The 23,660-nt window shown below is 30.7% G+C and overlaps 4 protein-coding genes across 4 annotated transcripts; 2 read left to right on the plus strand and 2 right to left on the minus strand.

The window, feature by feature from the left end:
- Positions 1-83: 83 nt before the first annotated feature.
- PGO_112520 (transcription factor with AP2 domain(s)) lies at positions 84-8,471 on the plus strand (the record flags this gene model as incomplete). Its single annotated transcript, XM_028688589.1, has 1 exon — positions 84-8,471. The coding sequence occupies one exon, from the start codon at positions 84-86 to the stop codon at positions 8,469-8,471; it is 8,388 nt and encodes a 2,795-aa protein (XP_028544390.1).
- Positions 8,472-11,495: 3,024 nt separating this feature from the next.
- Positions 11,496-15,668, minus strand: PGO_112530 (hypothetical protein, conserved; the record flags this gene model as incomplete). Its single annotated transcript, XM_028688590.1, has 1 exon — positions 11,496-15,668. One exon carries the CDS (start codon positions 15,666-15,668, stop codon positions 11,496-11,498), a length of 4,173 nt encoding a protein of 1,390 aa, XP_028544391.1.
- A 3,151-nt stretch (positions 15,669-18,819) lies between these two features.
- PGO_112540 (hypothetical protein, conserved) lies at positions 18,820-20,557 on the plus strand (the record flags this gene model as incomplete). Its single annotated transcript, XM_028688591.1, has 2 exons — positions 18,820-18,936; positions 19,430-20,557. The coding sequence occupies 2 exons, from the start codon at positions 18,820-18,822 to the stop codon at positions 20,555-20,557; spliced, it is 1,245 nt and encodes a 414-aa protein (XP_028544392.1).
- Positions 20,558-22,060: 1,503 nt separating this feature from the next.
- On the minus strand, positions 22,061-22,946 carry PGO_112550 (hypothetical protein, conserved; the record flags this gene model as incomplete). Its single annotated transcript, XM_028688592.1, has 4 exons — positions 22,061-22,108; positions 22,304-22,427; positions 22,697-22,814; position 22,946. Coding segments are annotated over 4 exons (291 nt in total).
- Positions 22,947-23,660: the final 714 nt, after the last annotated feature.

Below are 23,660 nucleotides of genomic sequence, written 5' to 3' on the forward strand. Positions count from 1 at the left end.
TTTTATTTTTTTTATTTCTTCCTTCTTCTCTCCCTTTCATCATCTCTTTTTGTAATGCTTTATTTTCTTTATTTCTGTAGAACATGGTTATTAAAGAAGAGGGAAATAACAAAACTGATGAAAAAAAACCAAAACAAAGAAATAAAAATAACAAAAGATATCGCACTGGAGACTTTTCATCTCAACTGAGCAACAACCAAAATGATTGCTACGAGAAGAATAGTTACAGTAGCAATAACAATCACAGTGCAAACAGTAATGACGACATGCTAGCTCAACACCGGTTCGATACTTCTGATTTCGAGAATTCAGTAAAAAAGAAAAACAGCTTCGATGATACGGATGTCGCATCCAAGAAGGGAGACCATAAAATGAACAGCAACATTCATTGTACTGAAATTAATATTGTTTTAAAGGATGAGCATGCGTCTTCATCCGTGAGGGGAAATAACAGCTGGTGGGTGCATGAGTCGTGTGAAAGTTTCGAAAAAGCCAAAAATTGTGAAAATTTTAAAAATTCTGAAAATCGCGAAAATTGCGAAAATTGCAAAAATTGTGCAAACTGTGCAAACTGTGCAAATTGTTCAAATTGTTCAAATTGCAAAAATCGAGTAAACGACGAACTTTTAAACGAACGTAATACTGGAAACACGAAGGATGATATGGCCAAGCTGAATGAACGGAAAAGTAAAAAATGGGATTATATGAATAACCGAAATGGAGAAGGAAATTGCAATAGTGGTATTGACAAAGTTATCAACATGAACCCGGCTTCGTCAGTATGCCTCCACAGTATTTCAAAGAACATTATTGACAAAGATGTTCTTTGCTTTTGCGCATGCAAGGTCGGAAATGAACAAATGAAAGAAGAAAGAGAAGTTAGAAGCGAAGTTGAAAGTGGAAGAGAAATCATATTTGACAATGGAAGAAAGGCTGAGTGTTATTGTGGAAGTAGAGCCATTTGCGTGAGGGGAAGTGGAACCCATGAGGAAAACTCAAACATCGACCAAAGCGTTGGAGAAATAATTCATTCTGACGATACAATCAACAAACACACAAAAAATAGAGTTACGAAGAATAACGATTCATTAAATAACGTTTATTATATACTTAATAAGCATGTAAACCCGAAGGAGCAAAATGTAAAAATAAAAAATAATTCTCTCAAAAGTGTACAAAATAATTCTCTCAAAAGTGTACAAAATAATTCTCTCAAAAGTGTACAAAATAATTCTCTCAAAAGTGTACAAAATAATTCTCTCAAAAATGAACAAAATAATTCTCTCAAAAGTGTGCAAAATAATTTCCTCAAAAGTACACAAAATAATTCCCTCAAAAGTGCACAAAATAATTCCCTCAAAAATGCACAAAATAATTCCCCCAAATGTGTACAAAATGATTCTCCCAAATGTGTACAAAAGAATTACCGCAAAAGTGCACAAAATAATTCCCCCATATATGTACAAAGTGATACACAAACAGATGCACAAAAGAACCTAAATGATAATTTCCGCATGAACAGGACTGCTAATTACAAAATTAGCAAGAATATTTTGTTAAAAAATAAAGAAAATTCTGAATTTTGTAATAATGGCAATAATGGAAGTAAAAGAAGTGGAAATGGTGATAATGGGAACAGTATCAATTTTGTTGAGGATCTAGAGGAACACTTCCCTGTTTTCGATGAACAGAATTGCACAAATAACCCGAAGGTTAGTAACGAAGATGCATATATGAACGAACGCGAAAATGGAAAATTGTATGAACAGTCAGATAAAAAGATGCATGCAGAGGGGGATACAATATCACATGTACATCGGGATTCAAAATTGCATGCAGAACGGAACTCAAAGCCGCATGCACTTATCGGTGCACATTCGAATTGCCTTTTGGATGAAAAAGAAAAGAGCAAAGGCACAAATCTGGAAAAAGAAGTAAAAAAAAAAATTCAATTTTTAAATATTTTAAGGGGGAATAAGAAAATAAAGAAAAGAACAAATTTATCCATTGAATATTTTAAACCTTTTTATCATTGTATGGGTAATTTGACTACATTAAATTCAGCTAAATATTTCATTGTTAAAGGCAAAAAAAACAAATGCCATCGCCGCCACCTCAGTATTATTTCCTTACATAAAAAGAATAATATAAATAAGAATTTTAATTATGAATCGAATGAAGCAAAATCCTATATTCATCATTTTGATAGAAGGAAAAAAATTGAGAAAAGATGTCAAATGAGCAATAGCGACTTAAAAGAATTATATATAGGTCCAAATGATGAAAAAATGCAAAAAATGAAAAATGTGGAGGAATATAAAGATAACTCTGACTTGTGCAACATTGCAAATAATGATAACAATAGGGATGATTATGTTCATAATGATAAGTACCCTTTTTCACATGTGAAGATACAAAATGACGCAGAAAATCAATGTTTAAACGATAACTTTTACCATGTCGAGGGAAATAATAATAACGAAGAAGAAATCCCAAACGGTAAAGTTGAAGATCGATTATCTCATGTCACGAAAAAGTTCACAGATCGTGTAAATAATTTCGAAAAGGTCGAAATGGAGATGACATATTTCAGAAGTAGTCAAAATAAAAAAAGGGTGATGCCAATCAGATCGACTAGCATCAGAAGGAGAGAAATAAACAAAGAGGATAATTTTGTAAAATACAATAATCAATATTTGCTAATGAGAAGAAATGGAAACAGTGAAGGCGGTGATAAGGTAAAAAAACATGATTTGAAGAATGTATTAACAGATGAGGCAAAGTTATTACCAGCACAAGATGAAACCATGGCTGATGATAGCACTAATGAAAATGACATATCCCCATCACATGTAAGAAACGCTTATTTAAATAGAAATAAGAACTCTGCAATTAGTGGTTACAATTGTGAGAGTAATATGAAAGAATTAAATAAGGAGGATAAGGAATATCACAAAATGGAAAAGTATGATGGAGAAATGAGTTCCTTGGAAAAGAAAAGAAAAAAAAATAACTCAGAATTTTATGAACAGTCATGTAAAAATTCAAAAGAAAATAATAAAGCAAATGAAAGTTATCATCACAAAATGAACAGAAGAAATAAAGATTACTGTTGTGATATAATGAAAGAAAATACCAAAGAAAATAAATATAGCCTTAGAGAAGTGAAGGAAAATAAGGAAAATAAACGAGATGCAAATTCTTACATGGGAATGAAACAAAATTCTGACAGAAAAAAAGAACCAATGGGAAAAAAAAATGGAAATTTCTCGAACAAGCCAGAAAAAAATGAACAAAATTTCAAATTGCACAAGATGGAAAAAAAGAGTAAAAATAGGAACAATGATATCGAGGAAAATGGATTTTTTAAGTGCAAAATGAAGGGAAGTAATTATGGAGAAGATCAGGGGGAAATTTTTCAGTCAGTTAAGAGAGATGCAAAAAAAGAAAAATTCATTTACAGCATGAAAAAAATAAACAAAGTAAAGCATGTGGAAAAAAACTTATGTAAAAATGATAATATAATTAAACCTAAAGGGGGTGGGATGTTGACAAAAATTGCAGGAACTTACAGTTTCGAGGAAAAAAGAAACTCACTGGAGAAAGGACGAAATGATAAAGGAAGATGGAATATGTGGAAAAAGAAAAATGATGAACAGAAGGAGAAGCTAAACAATAAGTTGTTTGATTTGATGAAGAACACAAAGTGTACGAAGAATGAGAATGACGAGACGGGAAAATACAAAGACAAAGAATTTAGTAAGAGATGCAGAAAGGACTGTATAAAGAATAGTATTGCAAAGGTCATCCATGAGTGTAATGATTGTGGGAATGAAACTCAGGATGAGGATCAGGTTGCGGATAAGATTGAGAGTGAGGAAGATGACAAACTGAGAGAAATCCAGAAACAAATCGATTATATAATGCAAAATGACGATATTGATTTTTCAAAAATTAGTGTTAAACCGTGTAAAAATTATATTAAAATAAATATATTTTTGGATCGGTACATATTTAAATATAACGAATTTCAGAATAGTGAGTTGCTTTTTTGCTTTGGAGAATCCAGTGAGGAAGACGTAGTTTCAAGGAAGAAAAATTCCTTAAAAGCATTTGGTGATGATGTTAATGATGATGAAAATAATGACCAAAATATAATGCTAGATATGAAGAAGAAAAGTATAACTTCTTCAACAAGTAAGAAAAAATCGAAACAACAAAAAAATAGGAAAATTAATTATGATGCTGTTGATACAATGTGGCAACCACATTTTCATCCACATAATAAAGAATTTCGAGTGAGATACAGATATAAAGGGAGTATGAGATTGAAGACTATTTCTTGTAAGAACTTTGGTTATTTACCAAGTAAGAAAATATCCATTTTATTTCTTTTCAGATGGATATTGTGTGGTAAATATATAGCAGAAAAAACGAAAAGATCTAGATTGAGTATTACAGATATCAATGATTATAATTTACCTGACCTGTTATCCAATAAGAGAAATAAAACTGATAGCTACATGACACCTGAGGATTGGAAATCTTATGATGAAGAAAAAACAAAAGAGTTTAATGATCATATAACCAAAATTAATAATTTTTTTAAAAATAACTACAAAGATGATAATTTTATAAATAAGCTAAATGTAATTATAAATGGATGTGACAAAGAGTTTAAGAGAGAGAAACTATTGAATATGCTGAATCAGTACCTTCGCGATAAATTAAGAAAGGAACGCAGAAGGGAGTTCTTGAAGCGATTCAAAGAAGAAAAAAATCAAATGGGACAGTCAGCACATATAGCTACTAATGATATGTCTAGTGGTGATGAATACCTAGATATGGGCAAAGAAAAAAACAGTGCACGGTTTAGTAGTACGTGCAGTAAACGATTTAGCGGTGTATTTTGCAAAGACAGTGATGATAATATCGTGACAAGAAGCCAAGTTCGTGAAGAGAAAAAGAGATATAATTACACCAGTAACAGTCCAATGAATAATAAAAAGAGAAAAAGAAAATTTACTCCAAATGATGAAGTATATTGTGAGGAACTTATGGGAGAAAGTATCAACCATAGCAGCAGTAGTAGTAGTACCAATAGTGTTGGTGATAGCATAAGGAAAGCCATATTTTCGAATTCGAAAAGCAAGAAGGAATCATTTTTTGGAAAAAACGATAGATATAATGAAAATTTCAATTATGATGATGGAGAAGTGAACAAGAAGGAAGAAACTTTTTTGAGAAGAAAATGGGATAGTAGACAAAATATAAAAAATGCAAGGAAAGGAAATAATGTTTATGAGGTGGATAATAACAATTTAGGAATTAAGCATCATCAATTTCAATGTGCAGAAATGGAATCAAAATATAGAGAAGGTAAGGAAGAGGTGGGGAATCCTTTCAAGAATCTGAGTCCAAATTTATGTAATAAAAAAAAGGTAACCATTGATGATGGGTTTAATGTTGAACATGCAAACAGTTTATATGATGATAGTGATAATATACGCAATAGGAATGGTAGAAACACTAATTTCGAAACAAATATAGATCTAGCAAATGCGAAGAAAAGGGATGAGATAAATCATGGTAATAGAAACATGGGCAATAACTATTTTAGGGTTCATTCTTCACGTAGAAGTAGTTTTACACATAACAGTTCAACCTATGCAAATTTAGAAAAATTAACGAACACAGAAGAAATCAGAGAATATTATAATTCTCTCATAGAATTAAAAAAATCGATATATATAAAAAGTAAACAGGGAGGTATGAATGATAAGGTGAAATATTTCAGTATTAATGACAATTTTATGGAACTCTTAAGCAACGAATCTCGCAAGAGCAGTACTGAGGCAGGAAATAATCCAAACAACTTTGAACCAGATCATATTAAAGAATATGAAGCATATTTATTTGCCATTTATTATGCCAACAATTGGAAGAGCGAAATTATGGGTACTACAAACGGAGGAGGAGAGAGTACTATGGTAAACTCTAGTGGAAGTATAAATCAGCACAACCAAGTGTTAATTTCGTCCATGTATGAGGAAAGTAATTCTTCCATACTCACTGAAAAGAATTATTTTCCAGTTGACAAAGAGAATGTAGAAACATTAAGGAAGAGCAGTTATTCACACACGCATGATGATGAACTTCTAGACGTATATCCCAACTTGAATGACATGAATAGTGAGAATGACATGAATAGTGCGAATGACATGAATAGTGCGAATGACATGAATAGTGCGAATGATATGAATAATACGAGTGACATGAATAGTGCGAATGACATGAATAGTGCGAATGACATGAATAGTGCGAATGATATGAATAATACGAGTGACATGAATAATGTGAACAGCGTGAAAAAGATAAGTAATGTTTCTACGTGCCCAAGTTTGGGGAATTACAGTTTCTCGTACGGGAAGTACTACTCAGAAATGAATAATAAAAATAAAATACTTCCAATTTCTGTATCTAATGAAAGATATAACATTAGAAAGAGCATTATTAATGAAGAGGAATATGATTGTACAAAGGTGCAATTAAAAAGAAAATCATTAAACATGGAAGAAGCTCGAGAATTATTCAATTCATGTGCAAAAAAGTATTCGCAATTGATATTTTCTGACAAGGATTTTTTTTATAAGAATCCACAAAACGATAGAAATGAGGTAGATGAAGAAATGAAGGAGAATAAAAGATGTAGTAGCCACTTTCCTGATGAAGAAAAAAAAATAAATGATGCTTATAATGCCACCTACGTGTACAAAGACAATCATCAGATCACTTTAGACAAGTTTAAAGGAAGTATTAATCAAGTGTGCTTAGGTAGTAAGAGTTCCACTATATGCGATTGTTGCGTGCAAGACGAATTATTTCTTGAATGTGAAAAAAATGCAGGGAATGCCGATAAACCAAAGGATGATGGATATCTTTATAAAAATAATACAGAAGAAAAAAACAGTTGCTCTTTTCTAAATGATAATTCTGGTAAAAATTCTATGTCAAAGAATAAAAACCACCTGACCAGTCAGACAGAAAATGTAGAAACACATGCAAATTTAAAAAATAATAATTATATATCGGATGGAAATATGAAAGATATAATTGATATACTGGTAAAGAGCAAATATTTGCATGAATCCAAGCACGACTCTCTCAGTAACAATGTTGAATGTACACATGAGCGTGGCACAAATAATCCTCGCTGTTTGTATTGTGCATGCATGGACAGTCTGAACAGTAAGGGCGTAGAAATGAAAAGCCAAAACGTCTGTATGGTTGGGAAGCGTTATTCACAAGTGAGGGAACAGCAGCCAGGGGAATTCGACAAGAACTTGATCAGCATCGAGAGAAAAGACAACAGCGAGGGAGAAGGCAACAGCGAGAGAAAGGACAACAGCGAGGGAGAAGACAACAGCGAAGGAGAAGACAGTAATGATAACACCGGTCGCATTGACAGCATAGGTCAGGGAGAGACTAACATGACAAGTAACACCTTATGTGAAAAAAAAGTATGTAATTCTTGTTGTCGTTTCGGCAAAATTTACACAAATATGTTAAAAATTATAAGTCATAGTAATAGTAATTATGTCGCAAAGGAAAAAAGTTACACAAAGAATAAAGAACGTGCTAATCTAGAAAATGAAGACGTTAATAATTCATTAAGTTCATATAACAGTTGTGAGTTCATGAATACCGATGGCCATGATAAGATATTGACAAACCCAATACGTGACAGTAATGTATCACAGGAACAGCTGTTTAATCATTTTTTTAATTATATATTACAAAAGGTAAAAACTCGCAGTTTCCCTCGTGGTGGTGATATCAGTGCTAATGATGTCTGTGAAGAGAATGTAGAAGTGAAAGAGAATGTGAAGCATCGAATGGATAGCAATACCGGGTGGGTCCATGGGGAGGGGAATAGTAAAAAAAGAGAAATAATGAATATCCTTTTGCAAGAATTATTTAATTCAGTGCAGGGTGCCAACATGGGTATCCAGTACAGTACTAATTTGTTGGAAAAACCTCATGGGTGTAGCGGTAGGTGTAGTGACCAGTATGAAATCGTTAATGATATGGCAAAGGAAAGCAGTTACAATAACATTTATGAACAGACACATGAAGAAGATATGCAGAACTTTCTGGATAAAATCAATTTGAAGGAAGAACTTGAAAGGAAGCACATGAAGAATTCACTTAATAAAAACAATGCAGAAAGGAAAAACATTAAAAACAATATATTCACAAGACAAGGTTTTAAAAATGAATTATTATCCGTTAATGAAAAAAAACAGCCCAATTTGATAATGAATAAAAGAAATTTTGAATTAATAACAAACTTTATTAAAGATGTTAAGGTAAAACATTACAATGTATATGAAGAAATAAATGAACACAGAACTTTTAATGAAAGAGGGAATAGCATTACAGATCATATTTTATCTGAACAAGGCAAATAGCCAAATCAGTCATATGAAAAAAAAAAAAAAAAAAAAAAAAAAATCTATCCCCTTTAAACTAATCTTAACATTTCCCTAAATGATAGGTTTCTTTAAAATTAAAAATAGAAGAAATTTGAACGATCTGTTAGTGACCGATTCAGTGAATAACAATCTATGCCAAGGAATAATGGATCTTGCTGTGTTTAAATAAAAAAACAGAAATGGTGGGAATGAATAAACCTAGTTTATGTGAAACAAGAATATCAACTATTTTAATCTCAGGCAAATGAGCACAGCGAGGGTTCTCTTCAGAAGAAGGATAATAAAAACGTGGATAAATTTTTAAAAAATGAAATGGCTCAATATGGTGGATATGCATTATATACATACGTATACTTGTGCATAATCATATGCACAGTAATATAATTATGCCCAACGCCGCCCCCTTCGGAATGAATTCCAATTTTCGTTCACTCCATAGATTTCCGTTATAATCAAAATTTAAAAACACAAGATTATGCTTGCTATTATAGCAGGAAAAAATGAAAAAAAAAAAAAAAAAATGATTCACCCAAAAGGAAGATTAAGAGGGGGGCGGGGAAAATATTTCACACATATACATATTATTATATTTGCTTTGTATTTATAAGAATTCCTAGATGGCCAGCTTTGCACATCTACAAACAATCTTATATATTGTTACCATGCCTACAGAAACAAATATGTGAATATTGCGAGGGGAAAAGATGGATTTGTCCCCATAGTTTTTTGTGTTCTTCGAGTTTTTGGTTTTATTCATTTGCATATACAACTTACGTGTAAATAGGGAAAAATTTTGCATACATATGGGGTTTGTATACTGTGATATATGCATAATGTTTGCATGTAGATATATATACATATGCTCATACGGACATATACACATGTTATATACTTTTTTTCTTGCGCGTGACATGATTTATGCCCATGTTTTTGTCGTGATATTTCTTGAAAATGTGTTATCCGAACCAAAAAAGGTGTGCGTTCACGGGCACACATAATTTATAAGCTACTGAAATTTTTTCTTTTATGTTGCCTCGTGAATAATTAAACATGAGTAAATGTAGTAGAAGCACAAGTAAATGAAGCAGAAGCAAAAATAAATGTGACAGAAGCACAAGTAAATGAAGCAGAAGTAAAAATAAATGTGATAGAAGTAAAAATAAATGTAATAGAAGCACAAATAAAAATTTTTGATGTCTGTGTCAAATTTTAACATAATCTGGCGAAGCTCAAAGAGAGTCTAAACATAATTCGTGACACAAGAACTAAAGCACCCTTTTTAATGCAGCTAATTTTCTCTCAACGATTGTCACTCTGCATGAGCATTGTATGTGTGTGTGTGTACGTAATTCACACCTTGAATGACAAAACAGACACAATGAAATGAGGTCGTATAACTCCCCATAATCATTTTTAAAAAGGTGATGATGGATATTACTTCTATTTTTTTTTTTTTTTTTTTTTTTTTTCTTTTCTTGCATGAAGAATATTAACTTTTATTAACCCCGCTTTTCACTACACTTCATATGTCACACTTATTTGCTTATTCCGCTGATTAGGTTTTCTTCTAAATTTCATATATTTTGTAGTTATGTTATCACAAATGTATAATTAAAAATATATAACTACACCATACAACGCACGAACCATGTAGAAAGGGGAAGAAATGGAAAATAAAATTTTGAGAATCGTTGAAACGCGTGCCTTACAAAAAAGACAAATAAACATATATAACATATACATTTACTTGTATTTGCATTCTCAAAATGTTTGGTGTTTTTTAAATTTTTGAGAATAGAAAAACTTCAATCCTTCTTTTATACTCTTTTTATATGCAGCTGTTTATATATAAGTCCCCTCATCCCCCCCCCCTTTTGTACTACTATTTCTCCCTCCACTTTTTTTTTTTTTTTGGTCAACATATTTTTTCTTGTGAAAAATGTGTTATTTTATTTTTTTATCATAAACAGTTTATTTTAATTAAAAATGTTTTAATTATAAAAAAAAAAAAAAAAAAAAAAAAAAAAAAAAAAAAAAATCATATCATTTGAATGATTCATAAAATTAAAAAGTAATAAAAGTGACACACATTCTAAATGATATATTCATTCGTTATTATTTTACTTTCTTTTTTTTTTTTTTTTTTTTTTTTTCCTATATAAAATGGTATACTATTGTATCATTTTTCTTTACCTCTTTGTGAATGGTTGCAGCGAAATAGCGCATAAAAAAAATTCACATTTGTGCATCGCTGATGTAAATAATAAGTGTAAAAACACAATAATTATGGTATATAATTCTAGGGCTTTGGTTGGGGGTGGTAGATATATATATAATCGGTATTTTAATTTTTTATTCATTTTTTTTTCGATTGGAAAGCGTCCGTTTTAATTTTCCATGCTTTCCATGCTTTCCATTGTTCATACAGAAATGACACAACTACAGCACCATTGTAGGGGTGCAATTTGAACCTAACTTTTTGTTAATAGTATAAATTTTGAAGTTCAGCAGAGTAAATATACAAATGATATAAAATGGGGGTATAAAACACATGCGATCAAGTCATGTAAACACATTCACGTGCACACACGACACAAGGGGAGAAGGGGGGGGGGGGCTTTTACTCATGATGTTTTTGTCATCTGTTCCTTTTTCCTTCTACTGATGACATGCACAACATTTTACTCTTGACATCAGCACACCCCTCCTCTACAGATGATGAACTGGACCTTCCCTTCGGTGAGGAGAGCTTCTCCCTCTCTCCCTCTCCCCTTTCCAAGATGATCCAACATTTAGACTTCTGCCTGTTCTAAAAAAATTTAAGCACAAAGGGGTAAGGGGGTCTTCTATCTATATATACTGGCGTCTGTGCGGAAAAAAAGTGCATCTTGTATATGTTCTTACTTTGATGGGTTTTACTTTGATTGGTTTTACTTTGATGGGTTTTATTAAAATTTTTTCCTCTTCGTTTCCATAATATGGATTACTTTTTTGTCCCTGTCAGGAATTCGTGTTGTACATAAAAATGGAGGGGTTTCCAGGATTTGCCAACTTATAAATGTCGGTATTGTCAATTGCTGCCTTGTTTGTATTTTCAAGAATGTGAATATCTCCAAGATTTAGACTCCTCCTAATAAACTCGACGTTATTTTTTATTAATTGTATTTCATCATATGGGAGACTTAACTCGTACTGGTTGTTATTCAGGGTGACATTGTCCTTGACAAGAAAAGTAGCAAAGCTTAGAATTTCTTTTTTTTCATTTTTCGGTAGTTTATTTACATATTCATTTTGTACTAACAGGTTTATATAATTATTTGGGAGCTTCTTTTCTTCACTATTGTTTATAATTCGATTTAAAATTTCGATGATTTTTTTTTGTGTATCATTGTATTCCCTTGCAACATAAACGATTGCTTTGAATTTTGTTCCTTCATCATCATCTTCTTTGTATATTTCTTCCGTTTCATTTTCCACTGGCTGTTCTACTTTTGTTGAACTTGCTTTATCTTGATAAGTTGTTGCAACTGCTTCTTTTGTTTCTTTTGTTTCTTTTGCTTCTTCTGTTTCTTCTACTTGTTCGGAAGCATTTTTCAAGTTTTCCATAGTTTTTGAATTATACACATGTTTTTCTTTTGTGTTGTTTTTTTCCCCCTTGTCCTTTTCATTGTTGGTTATACCACGGCTACTGTCAGTTTGGGACACACTTACAGTAGTTGCAGAATTTGTATTTCCCTTGGATTTTTGCTTATTGTTCTTATTAATTACCTTGTCATATGACTTTCTAAAAATTTCTACAACATTGAGGAGGTTGTTATATTGCTTATGCATAACAATGGAATAACTAGTGTGTTCTAAAGAAGGCCATTTTTGGTTTACGAGGAATTTTTCTTTTTTCAAAATGTATGTCCATATATGTTCGGTCACATGCGGTATTAATGGATTTATGATTATGCATATACGTTCTATGAAAAAGTTTACAGTTTCTTTGTGCATATGTATTTTATCACACATAATTCGGTATGTATCTCTTTTTAGTAGCATATCATAGAACCCATATTTTAGTACATCTCTAAAAAGTAGCTTTTCATAAGATTCTTTACATTTATTGGTCAAATAATTTATTTCATTTTCGAAAATTAAATCGATAAATGTTTTTTCCCCACATCTAAATATATATACATTATTTTTTGTTTCAATAGAGAAATTTATCAGATTGTATAATTTCATAATGGCACTATTTGCAGTATCTGTATTAAAATTTGCATCTTCAATTGAATCCCCTGCATCTGCTAATGCAATTCTTGTACCATCGCTTGTGTATTGATCTATACTTTGTTTTAATGAAATAAAATTTCCTTTACTTTTGGACATTTTCTCCTTATTTACTAATACATGTCCATTACAAAAAAAGGATTTGGGGAAATATTTAACAGTTTCGCATGAATCTAAATCTATTTGTTCAATTTCATGTAATATTTCATTTTGTCTTTCCAGGTACCCCTTTTCATCATTGTACTCTTTGTTCTTATTACTGTAAATTTTCTTTCCCCATATTGCTACATGATTAAATAAAGCCATTGTTAAATGATTGAAAATTAGATCCTTTCCTGAAATTCTAACATCAAATGGGTACCAATACTGAAATTCGTTTCTCATCTTTTGCAACTTTTCCAAACTTATGTTTTTATTTATCTTACTTGTATCATTACTAATGTCAAAAACATAATCGAAAAATTCATCATTCAAATCAGTTGCATCAATATCTAGCAATCCACGTTCACTTCCATCTTCCTTCCCCTGTAAGAAGTGGCTAATTGTGTAGTATGCCATGTATATGGTTGAATCAGAGAGACTTTCAATCAATTCGGTTTCTCCATCTAATCGTTCCTTGACCTCGTCAACGCTTTTTTCTTCACCAAGTATTTTATAAGTATCCGTTGGGTGATTTACCTGTGCTTCACATTTTTCTGCTTTACCCACTGCTTCACATTTTTCTGCTTTACCCACATTAAACTTGGGCATGATTGTTCCTAGACCGTACGCTCTGCTGCATGACCAATCGTCAAGCCAAAAGATGACATGTTGCAATTGCTTCTGTAAAACCTCGTTATAAGTTTGAAAATTATTTTTCTTCATTTGTATAAGTACATCTTTTTTAAATTCTAAATTTCCATAGTTTATATACCATTGATTACACAAGGCAGCAATGCATTTTTCATTATTCCTATCCATAACTAACACTTCGGGTTCACTGTATAAGAATCCTTCATTATTTTTCAAAATATATTGTTTCACCAATTTTCTACATTGATAAATTTTCATACCACGATAAGGATCTACTATCATGGTGCCTTCAAAATACTGTTTCTTATACAAGGTTTCTTTAATTTTTTGCAATTTGGCATCTTTATATGAAGCTATTTTTTCCAATTCATAGAAATATTTTCCCGTGTTGGATCCGATTTCTGGTAGTTCTATACAAGAACAGCTTTCATTGTTTAGATATTCCTCTTTCAAGTTATACTTTTCACAATAATAATTTTGTTTTTTTTTAATATCTTGTAGACATGCATAATCATCTACGCTATCACTGGATACGCATGGTACAATAGCTGTAGCAATGTTCATTTTTATGGTTGTCATGGGTAGTATATACATGTTTTTATTTTTCGCCAAATTTGTATACGTTCGCAAGCCAATTAATTCTTCCCCTTTTATTTTCTTCAGTATGAATAGGTCGCTGTACCTTCTATCCTGTTCATTCGTGCTTTTGTTCTTTTTGTCATTGTTTTCTCCGCTGTTGTTGTTCTGCTCCTCCTGAGCAGTTTTGACATTTAAGCTGTTTTTTTCAAAAATGTTTGTAGTAGATTTGGGCTCATCTCGCTTGATGTCTCTTCGTTTGTTTACTGGGAGAAGCGGTATTATTCCCTGATATGCCAAATTGTATAAGCTATTTTCTGAACATACATACACATTTTCACAAGTGTTTATCATCTGTTCTCTTGACATAATATTGTTGACATAATTTTTATCTCCATAATGCAACATTTGCTTATTGAATCCTAAGATCACATAGTAATATTCATTTGGATTAATAAAAGTGTAATTTTGACCATATGCTGTTTCTGGTTTTAATGTGCTAGCTAATAGAATGACTTTTTTTTGAATAAAAAAATTTATATTTAGAATTTGATTTTTTAAAAAAGAATTTTCCTTTTCAGACGGAGAAAAATTTGTATTTAAATTTTTTATGAAAATTTCATAAAATTCTTTATGATCATATATATATGTTTTAATTAAAGTAAATTCTTGACATTTTACCCCTTCCCCTTCTGACCTTTCATGATCTGCACATGCCTGATTGTTAACTCGGCTAAAGATAGTTATTCTCCTTCCATAATAAATTAAATTCTTTTTATATAATGTATTAAATTGCCAGGTCACGAATTTGTCATAATACGGATTTATATTTGTAGTTATAAAGGATCTCCTCCAATCACAAAATAATCCTAAAGCATTTAAATGTTCTTTTGTTTTTGTTGAAAAATAATAACACCAATATTGTGGGTCTTGAAAATGATGAATATCCTCATCTTTTATATCCATTTGTTTCATTATTTCATATTGTGTGTTTTGTTTTGATCCTTTCGATTGTGCTTTACTTTTGTTTGATCTGAAAACTGTTACATCTACTTGTTTTCCACTTTCCATTTCGCCCCTGTTCTCGGACGTATACTTTTGGCATCCCTCTAGTCTCTTATCTGTCAATTCCCGTTTTTCCTTCCCCTCCAACCCTGTTTCTACCCCTACTCCTGCTTCTACTCCTACTCCTGCTTCTTCTCCTATTGCCCCTCCCCTCCCTAGCACTTTATTTTTCAGTTCTTTTTTCAACTTATCTGCACACACAACAATTGGTGTGCCTGTGCAATGAAAACCAAATGGTAACAAAACATTCTGACATGTCATATTTTTATAACGAATTAAAAATTCCAATTTGCTTAATGTAAATGCATGGCCAATATGTAATAATCCGTTCATGTAGGGGTAAGGGAAATTACCTGTAAACCTTGTTTCCTTATTATCAATAAATTCTTTTTCATATACATTGTGCTCTTTCCATAAATTCTGAATGTTCTTTTCTATATTCAGTAAGTTCATTCGTCTGGACATTTTTGCTTATCTTGAAATATGGTAAATAATGTTCTCAAAAAGGGAATAAAAAAATAACAACTTCAACTATTTACACGTATTATATATATATATATATGTATACAGTTTTTCTATACAATCGTACATGAGATATTCTTAATATACACTTAAAATATATATGTTAATATCACATGCCTCTATATATCATGTAAATTCCTGCAAACTGTTCATGTGTATTTGTATTAAAAAAAAAAAAAAAAAAAAAAGGATTCTCATGTGTAACGCAATATCTACGTATGGATAACTCACAAAACAGCTATTTTATTCTTTTATCAATCTGTTCTTATGGATGAGCTAGATAGGTGATAAAGAGGAAAAAAAAAAAAAAAAAAAAAACAAAACAAAACAAAAAAACAAACAGAGAAGAGGATGGCGTTGAGTGTGTGTGGAAGGGATTGGGCATAAAAAAAGATAAATGTATCTTCCAAAATATTATTTATATAAATAAATGACTCGATTTGACGTGTGGGTTATATATATCTTGGCCAAGGATGCATGTAAGAACGTGTACATATTTATGTTTGTGGTTTATACACATTCCTGTTCTTATGTACTCTGTGGCATGGCTCCCTGCAAAAAGGAACTCTCACTCTCTCTCTCTCTCTCTCTCTCTCTCTATATATATATATATATATATATATATATATATACATGCATGAATGCATATACATGTGGGAGAAACAATTGATGGAGAAGTTTTCATTTACAAAAACGCATAAATATGCAAATGTACAAATAGGCAAATATGCAGATATGCAAATGTACAAATAGGCAAATGTACAAATTTGCAAATATGCAAATATGCAGATATGCAGATATGCAGATATGCAAATATACAAATACACAAAAACACAAATATACAAATATATAAATAATTAAAAATAATAAAGTTTACGAGAAACTTATGAAAATTAAAAAAAAAATTAAATAAAAAAAAGCGCGAACAAAAAAAGAAAGTACATTTATATATATATATATATATATATATATATATTTATACATACACATGTATGTTCTTTATGGGTATCATATATATATGCGTGCGTATTGCATTGTATATATTTCATACACTTGCCACATTGGTAAATACCCCCACTGTTTCATTGTATTATTGCTTTCCATGTACATAATATGATACACATAATATGATACACATAATATGATATACATAATGGGCGAATTAGGAAGATGTTTTAAATTCAGAGATTATACCATAAATTATCCTCAAGCCCAGTCGTGACAGCTGATTAATTGCGAGAAAAAGCGGATGAGAGTGTCGGGTGGGGGTGGGGAGACGAGAAATATTCATGTGAGAGGTGCTTTTTTTTTTTTTTTTTTCTTAAATCCCTTTTGCCCCCTGTTTGCCCACGTGTTGGTGTGGTGGTACGTTCGTAGGAGGAACCTATGTAATTGAACATAACAGAACTTATATATTTACTGCTCCCGTAACTTCACCCATAACTTCACTTGAAATAGTAAATATTATCTACTTTAATGTCACACTGATGGGATGCTATAGAAACGTGATGTTATATACACGCCTACGGAATAATAAGATTATATGTTATTTTACATACTGCACGTGTTCGACACCCCATCGCTGAAACAGAAAAAGGATGTAACCTTAAAAGGGTGCTGGGTCATACAAGTATGAATTAACAATGGTGTAATGTATTTAACATTTATGTATATATCTGTGTTATTATACATGTACTGGGAACACAAGCGCTCGCTCGACTCTCTCCTCCCTTCCCACCTAAAAAAAAACAGCAATTTGCATTTTTTACTGAGTTCTAAATTTTTAGATTGTTTTAAAGAGGGGGAAAAATTTAACCAAACTATAAATAGGTTAAAATGTTTTATCATTTAACATTCTTATTTTTCTGTATCTTTTCTGTATCTTTTCTGTATTTTTTTTTTTTTTTTTTTTTTCTTTTTTTTTTCTCCCACAAGGGGGGGGGGGTGAACTTTACTGCCATATTTTTGTTCATTTTATGTTGCTCGTATTCTGTTTTGCCTAGTGGGGAACTCTCCTTTCATTTTATTAAATTTTTTTTTTTTTTTGGGACCCTTCCTAGTGTGTTAGACTTTAGTAGCACTTACATCATATTTCAGTAGAGAAATTCCACACCATAAGTTGGCAGTTTTTCTTTCCACATGGTTTACACAGAACGTTTATAATATTGAACCAGTTTCTTGAAAAAAAGAAATGTACACCATTTTTTTTTTTTTTTTCTTTTTTCATTCATGTTTTTCTCGCCCATTTTTGCACTTCCTTCCACAATGCTAGATCATTTGGGACAAATGCATTAGAATATATTCAACAACTTACTATACACGTTTACCCTTTTTATGGCCCCCAGGATTGATTCTTTTTTTTTTGTTGTGGAAAGAGATGCGCCCCAAAGGTTGAAAGCTTTCATTTTGCTCCATTTTATTTCTTATGATGAAAAAGAAAAAAGAGTGTAGAAAATGGACTGTTCTTATTACATAAACAACAGCAAAGAGAGAGTGAGAGTGATAGAGAGAAAGATTCTCAAATTTGTTTATTACTTAAATTTTTTCCTTTTTCCCCATTTTTTAATCACATTCGACGAATGAACGCCTCCGCACACATAATACACCTGTCTTTCTCTTTATTTTATTCATTTATTTGTTTATTTATTTATTTATTCATTTATTTATTCGTTTATTTATTCGTTTATTTATTCATTTATTTATTCATTTATTTATTCATTTATTTATTCATTTATTTATTCATTTATTTATTCATTTATTTATATGTCTATCTTTTTTTGGCACCCAATTTTGCTTTCCCCATACAAGAAAAATGTTTTTCTCGCTTCATATGTATAGCAAGTATAATATTTCCTCTCTCAATCCCATCTGATCATAGCACTTCCACACGAAATGTATTTATGTGTGACATATATTTTGCACGAATGCTAGGTCTTACATCGAATAATCAATTCAATGCTCTCAGTGTTACACTAGAGAAAGATATATACATATATGTGCATGTGTACATGCATTTACCCACGCTTGATTGAGTCTCTGCCTCCATGTGAAGACCCCGTGGTTTAGCTTATTCCAAATCTAAGAAAGTGCAAAGATGAAGATTTCTCTTTTTCTTCTTTTGTTACTGTTTTTATTTTTTTCCCATGCTACCTTTGCCTTTACTCCGACCAAAATAAATTCCAACTCGTTAACATTTGGCGCTGTCAATTATGTAATAAAAAAAATTGGGGAAAAAAAATAATAAAATAAAACAAAGAAAAAAAGAACAAAGGAAAACAGAGCAAAAAAAAAAAAAAAAAAAAAAAAAAAAAAACTACATTGGAGACTTTGCTTCCAAATCATAACTTGACTGATTTTATCCCAATGACACGACTTTTTTTGTACGTATTCGCAAATGTAATTTGGGGATAGTTGCAATTTTTTTTTTTGTTCGTCCATTGTGACAGCAGTATTTCTCTGCATTAAAAAAGAGGAATGTCACATGTTATGTAACACAATTTCACCCCTTTCGCCCTATTTGAATATATATAAAATGTGTAAAAATAAAGACACATTGTAAAATGTTCTTTACATGTATATATAAATATGCACATTTATTATTTTATTTTATTTTTTTTTTTTTTTCTTATCTTTTCTCTCTTTTTACAAATTTTTTACATGTGCACATATGAAAAAAATTTCCCCTTCCTTCAATCCTCAAGTAGTATAACCATGGTCAAAGAAAAAAAGCTATAAGATCTACCATTCATCCAAAAATTCACGCATATCCCAATTTTGTAAGCAATATAATTGAACCCTTGTCGAACAAAAATTTTAAAAAATATTTTCTTTTTCGATCATTATCACGTATATGTGTTTCTCTAAGTAGTGCTTTCTCACTAAATGCAAGAATATATTTATACAGAAAAAATAATAACAATGTATATCTGACTCAAGCATTAATTTATAATGAAATACTCATTAAGATGTTAAAAATATGTTGGTTATATAAACTAAGTTCATTTGTTGATAGAAACATAAAATTATGTAGAATTATGTCAACCGTGTTTTATGTAATTGGTATTTATTTTGGAATAGCTTCATCCACTTGGAATTTTTCAAAAAATTCTTTTTTTTTTTCATATATCTTATATACACTGTCCTCAATTCTGCAAAGTTTAAGTATCATGACTTATGCATCTATTAGATCTGCTACAAACCTTCGCTTGTGCCAAATCTTGAACACACCAGATAGAACGGATCTCGAGATAGTTAATACAAATAGTGTTCAATCATGCAAGGATCATTCATCCAATGTTAATCCTGTAAATCATGAACCAAAAAAATATCACACAGATGAAACAAATTTTAACAAAATTCCAGAAAATTATTCTCTAACATATAGAGATCAGCATGTAAATATTGATCTTGCACAGAATAGTAACGCTTCACATGTGAAGTTATCAAAAGGGATTACTACTTCTCTTGGATGCAGCAGCGAAATAGATCAAGCAAGGGAAAGAGATAATACCATGGAAATTCACAGTAATAACAAGGATTTTTCCATCCATCAATCAAATTGTACAACTGAATCCGGTAGTAGTAGTAGTAGCAGTAGAAGTAGAAGTAGTGGGATGGACTTACACGACATACAAATCGAAAAGATGAAAATATACCACATTGGAGAAGTAAGTGTTATTACTGATCTGCTGGCATCCGTTGTAGACCTAGTAACAGTTGTGATTCTAGCACGAGCCACCAAATGGATTAAGCAAAAACTTTATTTTTATGTCATGTTGTCTTCTTTGCATTTATTTTTTTCATACAAAGAATTACAGTGTTTGCTAAACTAGTACAAAAAAAAAAAAAAATAAGGAAGTAGTAGTGGATAAATGATACACACAAAATTACATAATGTGGAAAAAATTTTCGATGAAAAAGTTGCTGCAGGCCTCGCCTGACAGAGTACATATATATCTGCATCTGTGGGTAGTTGAAGTACCTACGCACACTTTTCAGACCATTAAAGATGGACACACAATAGGGCGCATTCATTCCTTTTTTTTTTTTTTTTTTTTTTTTTTTTTTTTTTTTTCTCTTTTAATGAAGACCATATATACCTTTTAAGTTCGTATATAATTCGTTAATTAATGAAATACTTCATTTCAATAATTCTTTCCATCATTTGTTACATTTTTTTTTTTTTTTTTAAACATTTACCATATGTTTTAGTATACATATAAAAAAAAAATCTTTATTTGACCTTGTCAATTGTTCATAATTTTTTTTTTCCTTTTTTTTTTTTTTTCTGCCAAAAATGCACATGTGTGTCGTCAATGTAAAATAATATGTAAGGTTTGGTAACACCTGATGATGTATACTACACACATAGATACGATTGTTCATTTGAAATTATTTTTATTTATTTTTTTTTTTCTTCTGTAAAATAAGTTGGACTTTAACGAAACTTCCTTAATAAATCTATAAACATATATATATGTGTATATATGTATAGATTTGTGCATATATGTATAGATTTGTGCATACATGTATAGATTTGTGCATATATGTATAGATTTGTGCATACATGTATAGATTTGTGCATATATGTATAGATTTGTGCATACATGTATAGATTTGTGCATATATGTATAGATTTGTGCATATATGTATAGATTTGTGTACATGTGCATATGCGTATGTTTGTGCATATCTACATGGGTGCGTCGAGGGAGAGATGTTTAAGGATTAAAAGCAGGTGGGCCCATTCAATTGAACTGGTATTTTGGTTTGTGCCCATCTTCTTATATTGCGACATTTTCGTTTTTCAAGCAACATGTGCATGGAGTTTAAACAGTTGCAATATATAGGAAAATTTTGATGTGATTCCTTTTTTTTTTTTTGCTTTTAACTCCATCCCCAAAACATTTATTTCAAAATTATGTTATATTTCCAAAGTAGAATGTTTTAGTTGCTTAAGAATTGAGTAATAAAAATGTATATATTATATGCACATGTTCAAATTTCAAAAGGTGTGACAATTTTTAAAAAAAATGCAATGAGTGCTCGGGAACAGAAAAAAAAAAAAAAAAAAAAGAAAGAAAAAAAAGTGGAGCGATGGGTTATTTGTTTCGCTTCTTATTTTCTTCGTAAGTTATTCTTTCATTTCTATACTCATTTGTTTCGTTATTTTTATTTATTTGTTTTATTATTTTATTTTTTCTTTAAAGCGATTTAGATACTTCCAATTGGTTTCCTCATTCTGTCCTTAACGGTATTGCTAAAATGTAAATTTACTTCTCTCCTTTATAACATTAAAAAAAAAAAAAAAAAAAAAAAATATAATCTTCCACATTTCAGTTTTCCTCCTCAGGGTACTTATACGGGCAATCAATGTACAGCTTCTACAAAAGGAACATTGTAGAATGAAAGGGAAAAACATTTAAAGTTTATTCTGGTGGAGTAACACAATTGAGTTTTTTTTTTTTTTTTTTTTTTTTTCTCCTTTTTTTTGACTCATGTCTTTTATGATAACCATTATGATTTAACGAATAAATTCAATGTATAATTGGTTGAAGAACCACTCAAGTTCTTCTTACCCCTTTGTTTATCTTCTTCCATAAGTTATTAAACCAGATACCCCAAAAGTAGGACGTGACACAACCTCCGGTTACAACAAAGAGCCAATATCTGCTGTTGTGCTTCAGTATATGGTCATAAATTCTGATGAAAAAAAAAAAAAAAAAACATTTACGGTTGAGTATGCATGAGTAGCAATTACGTGAAGGCATATGTTCATATTTGCATGCATGTGTTTGTATATATTAAACCGAATGATTTGATGAACTATGGGAGATTGCTCCATTTGGAGAAGTAATAAATGAAAATGTTACAAGTGTCCACACATACACACATGTGTTTATCCTTATACATATATATATGTAGACAGTGTAAAAAAAAAAAAAAAAAAAAAAAGATGCAATGTTACATACCTAGTCTTATTGAGGGCATGGAAAAAGGGGTTAAAAATGTCTTTGCCCTTTCTACTTTTACCAAGAGATTTCCATATAAATTTGGGATAGGTATCACTGAATGGACTTCCAAAAACCACTGTAAAGTTGAACAAGGCGCATGTATAAGTAACATGTGAGTATCTTTTTTTTTTTTTTTTTGTTTCATTCTTTTGGAGGATGGAAAAAAATGTACATTAATGCACGTTATATGTATTTTTATGGATAAACTAAAGTAAAACAAAAATATATGTAATATACATGTCACTGACTTTTTTTTTCTTTTTTTTTTTTTCCGCTGGGCAACTATTTAAAACTAATTCCTTATACTTATATAAAATGATTAATGTTTTTTTTTTGAAAAAATCAAATATTTTGGAGGAAAAGGCATGGTAAGAATGTGTGAGTAGAGGAACAGTAGTATGATGAAAAATGTAATGGGGTTAATCACTCTGTTTCTCAACTTGTACTCAAAGCGGGGATTACAAAAAGATTTTGTAATGTAGGAGAAAATAAAAAAAAAAAAAAAAAAAAAATATTTACGAGTTATCCCACTTGTAGCTATTCCTTTTGCATATTATTCTTTTTCATATTTTTCTCACATTTGGTTGATGTTTTTTACAGCACCTTTTTTAGCACTTTTTTTAGCACTTTTTTTTTTCACACTTTTTTTTTCACACTTTTTTTAGCACTTTTTTTTTTTCACATTTTTTCTCTTTTTTTTCAGCATTTGCAACTTTCATCAAGCACTCAAATTTTTTCCTAGTACGCTGACACATGTACCGATTACCTTGACTCGATTTTTTAATTCAACACTTCATGCGGCTGAAAAATACACAATAAACGAGGTTAAGAAGTTAGTGCACTATATTGAGAAAATTATATGCATCATGTGTTGTTGAGATTTTTTTTTTTTTTAAACACGATTTAGTAGCAGTAGTATGTT

This window comes from Plasmodium gonderi, assembly GCF_002157705.1.
Source record: "Plasmodium gonderi DNA, contig: Chr11, whole genome shotgun sequence".
Taxonomy (NCBI): domain Eukaryota; phylum Apicomplexa; class Aconoidasida; order Haemosporida; family Plasmodiidae; genus Plasmodium; species Plasmodium gonderi.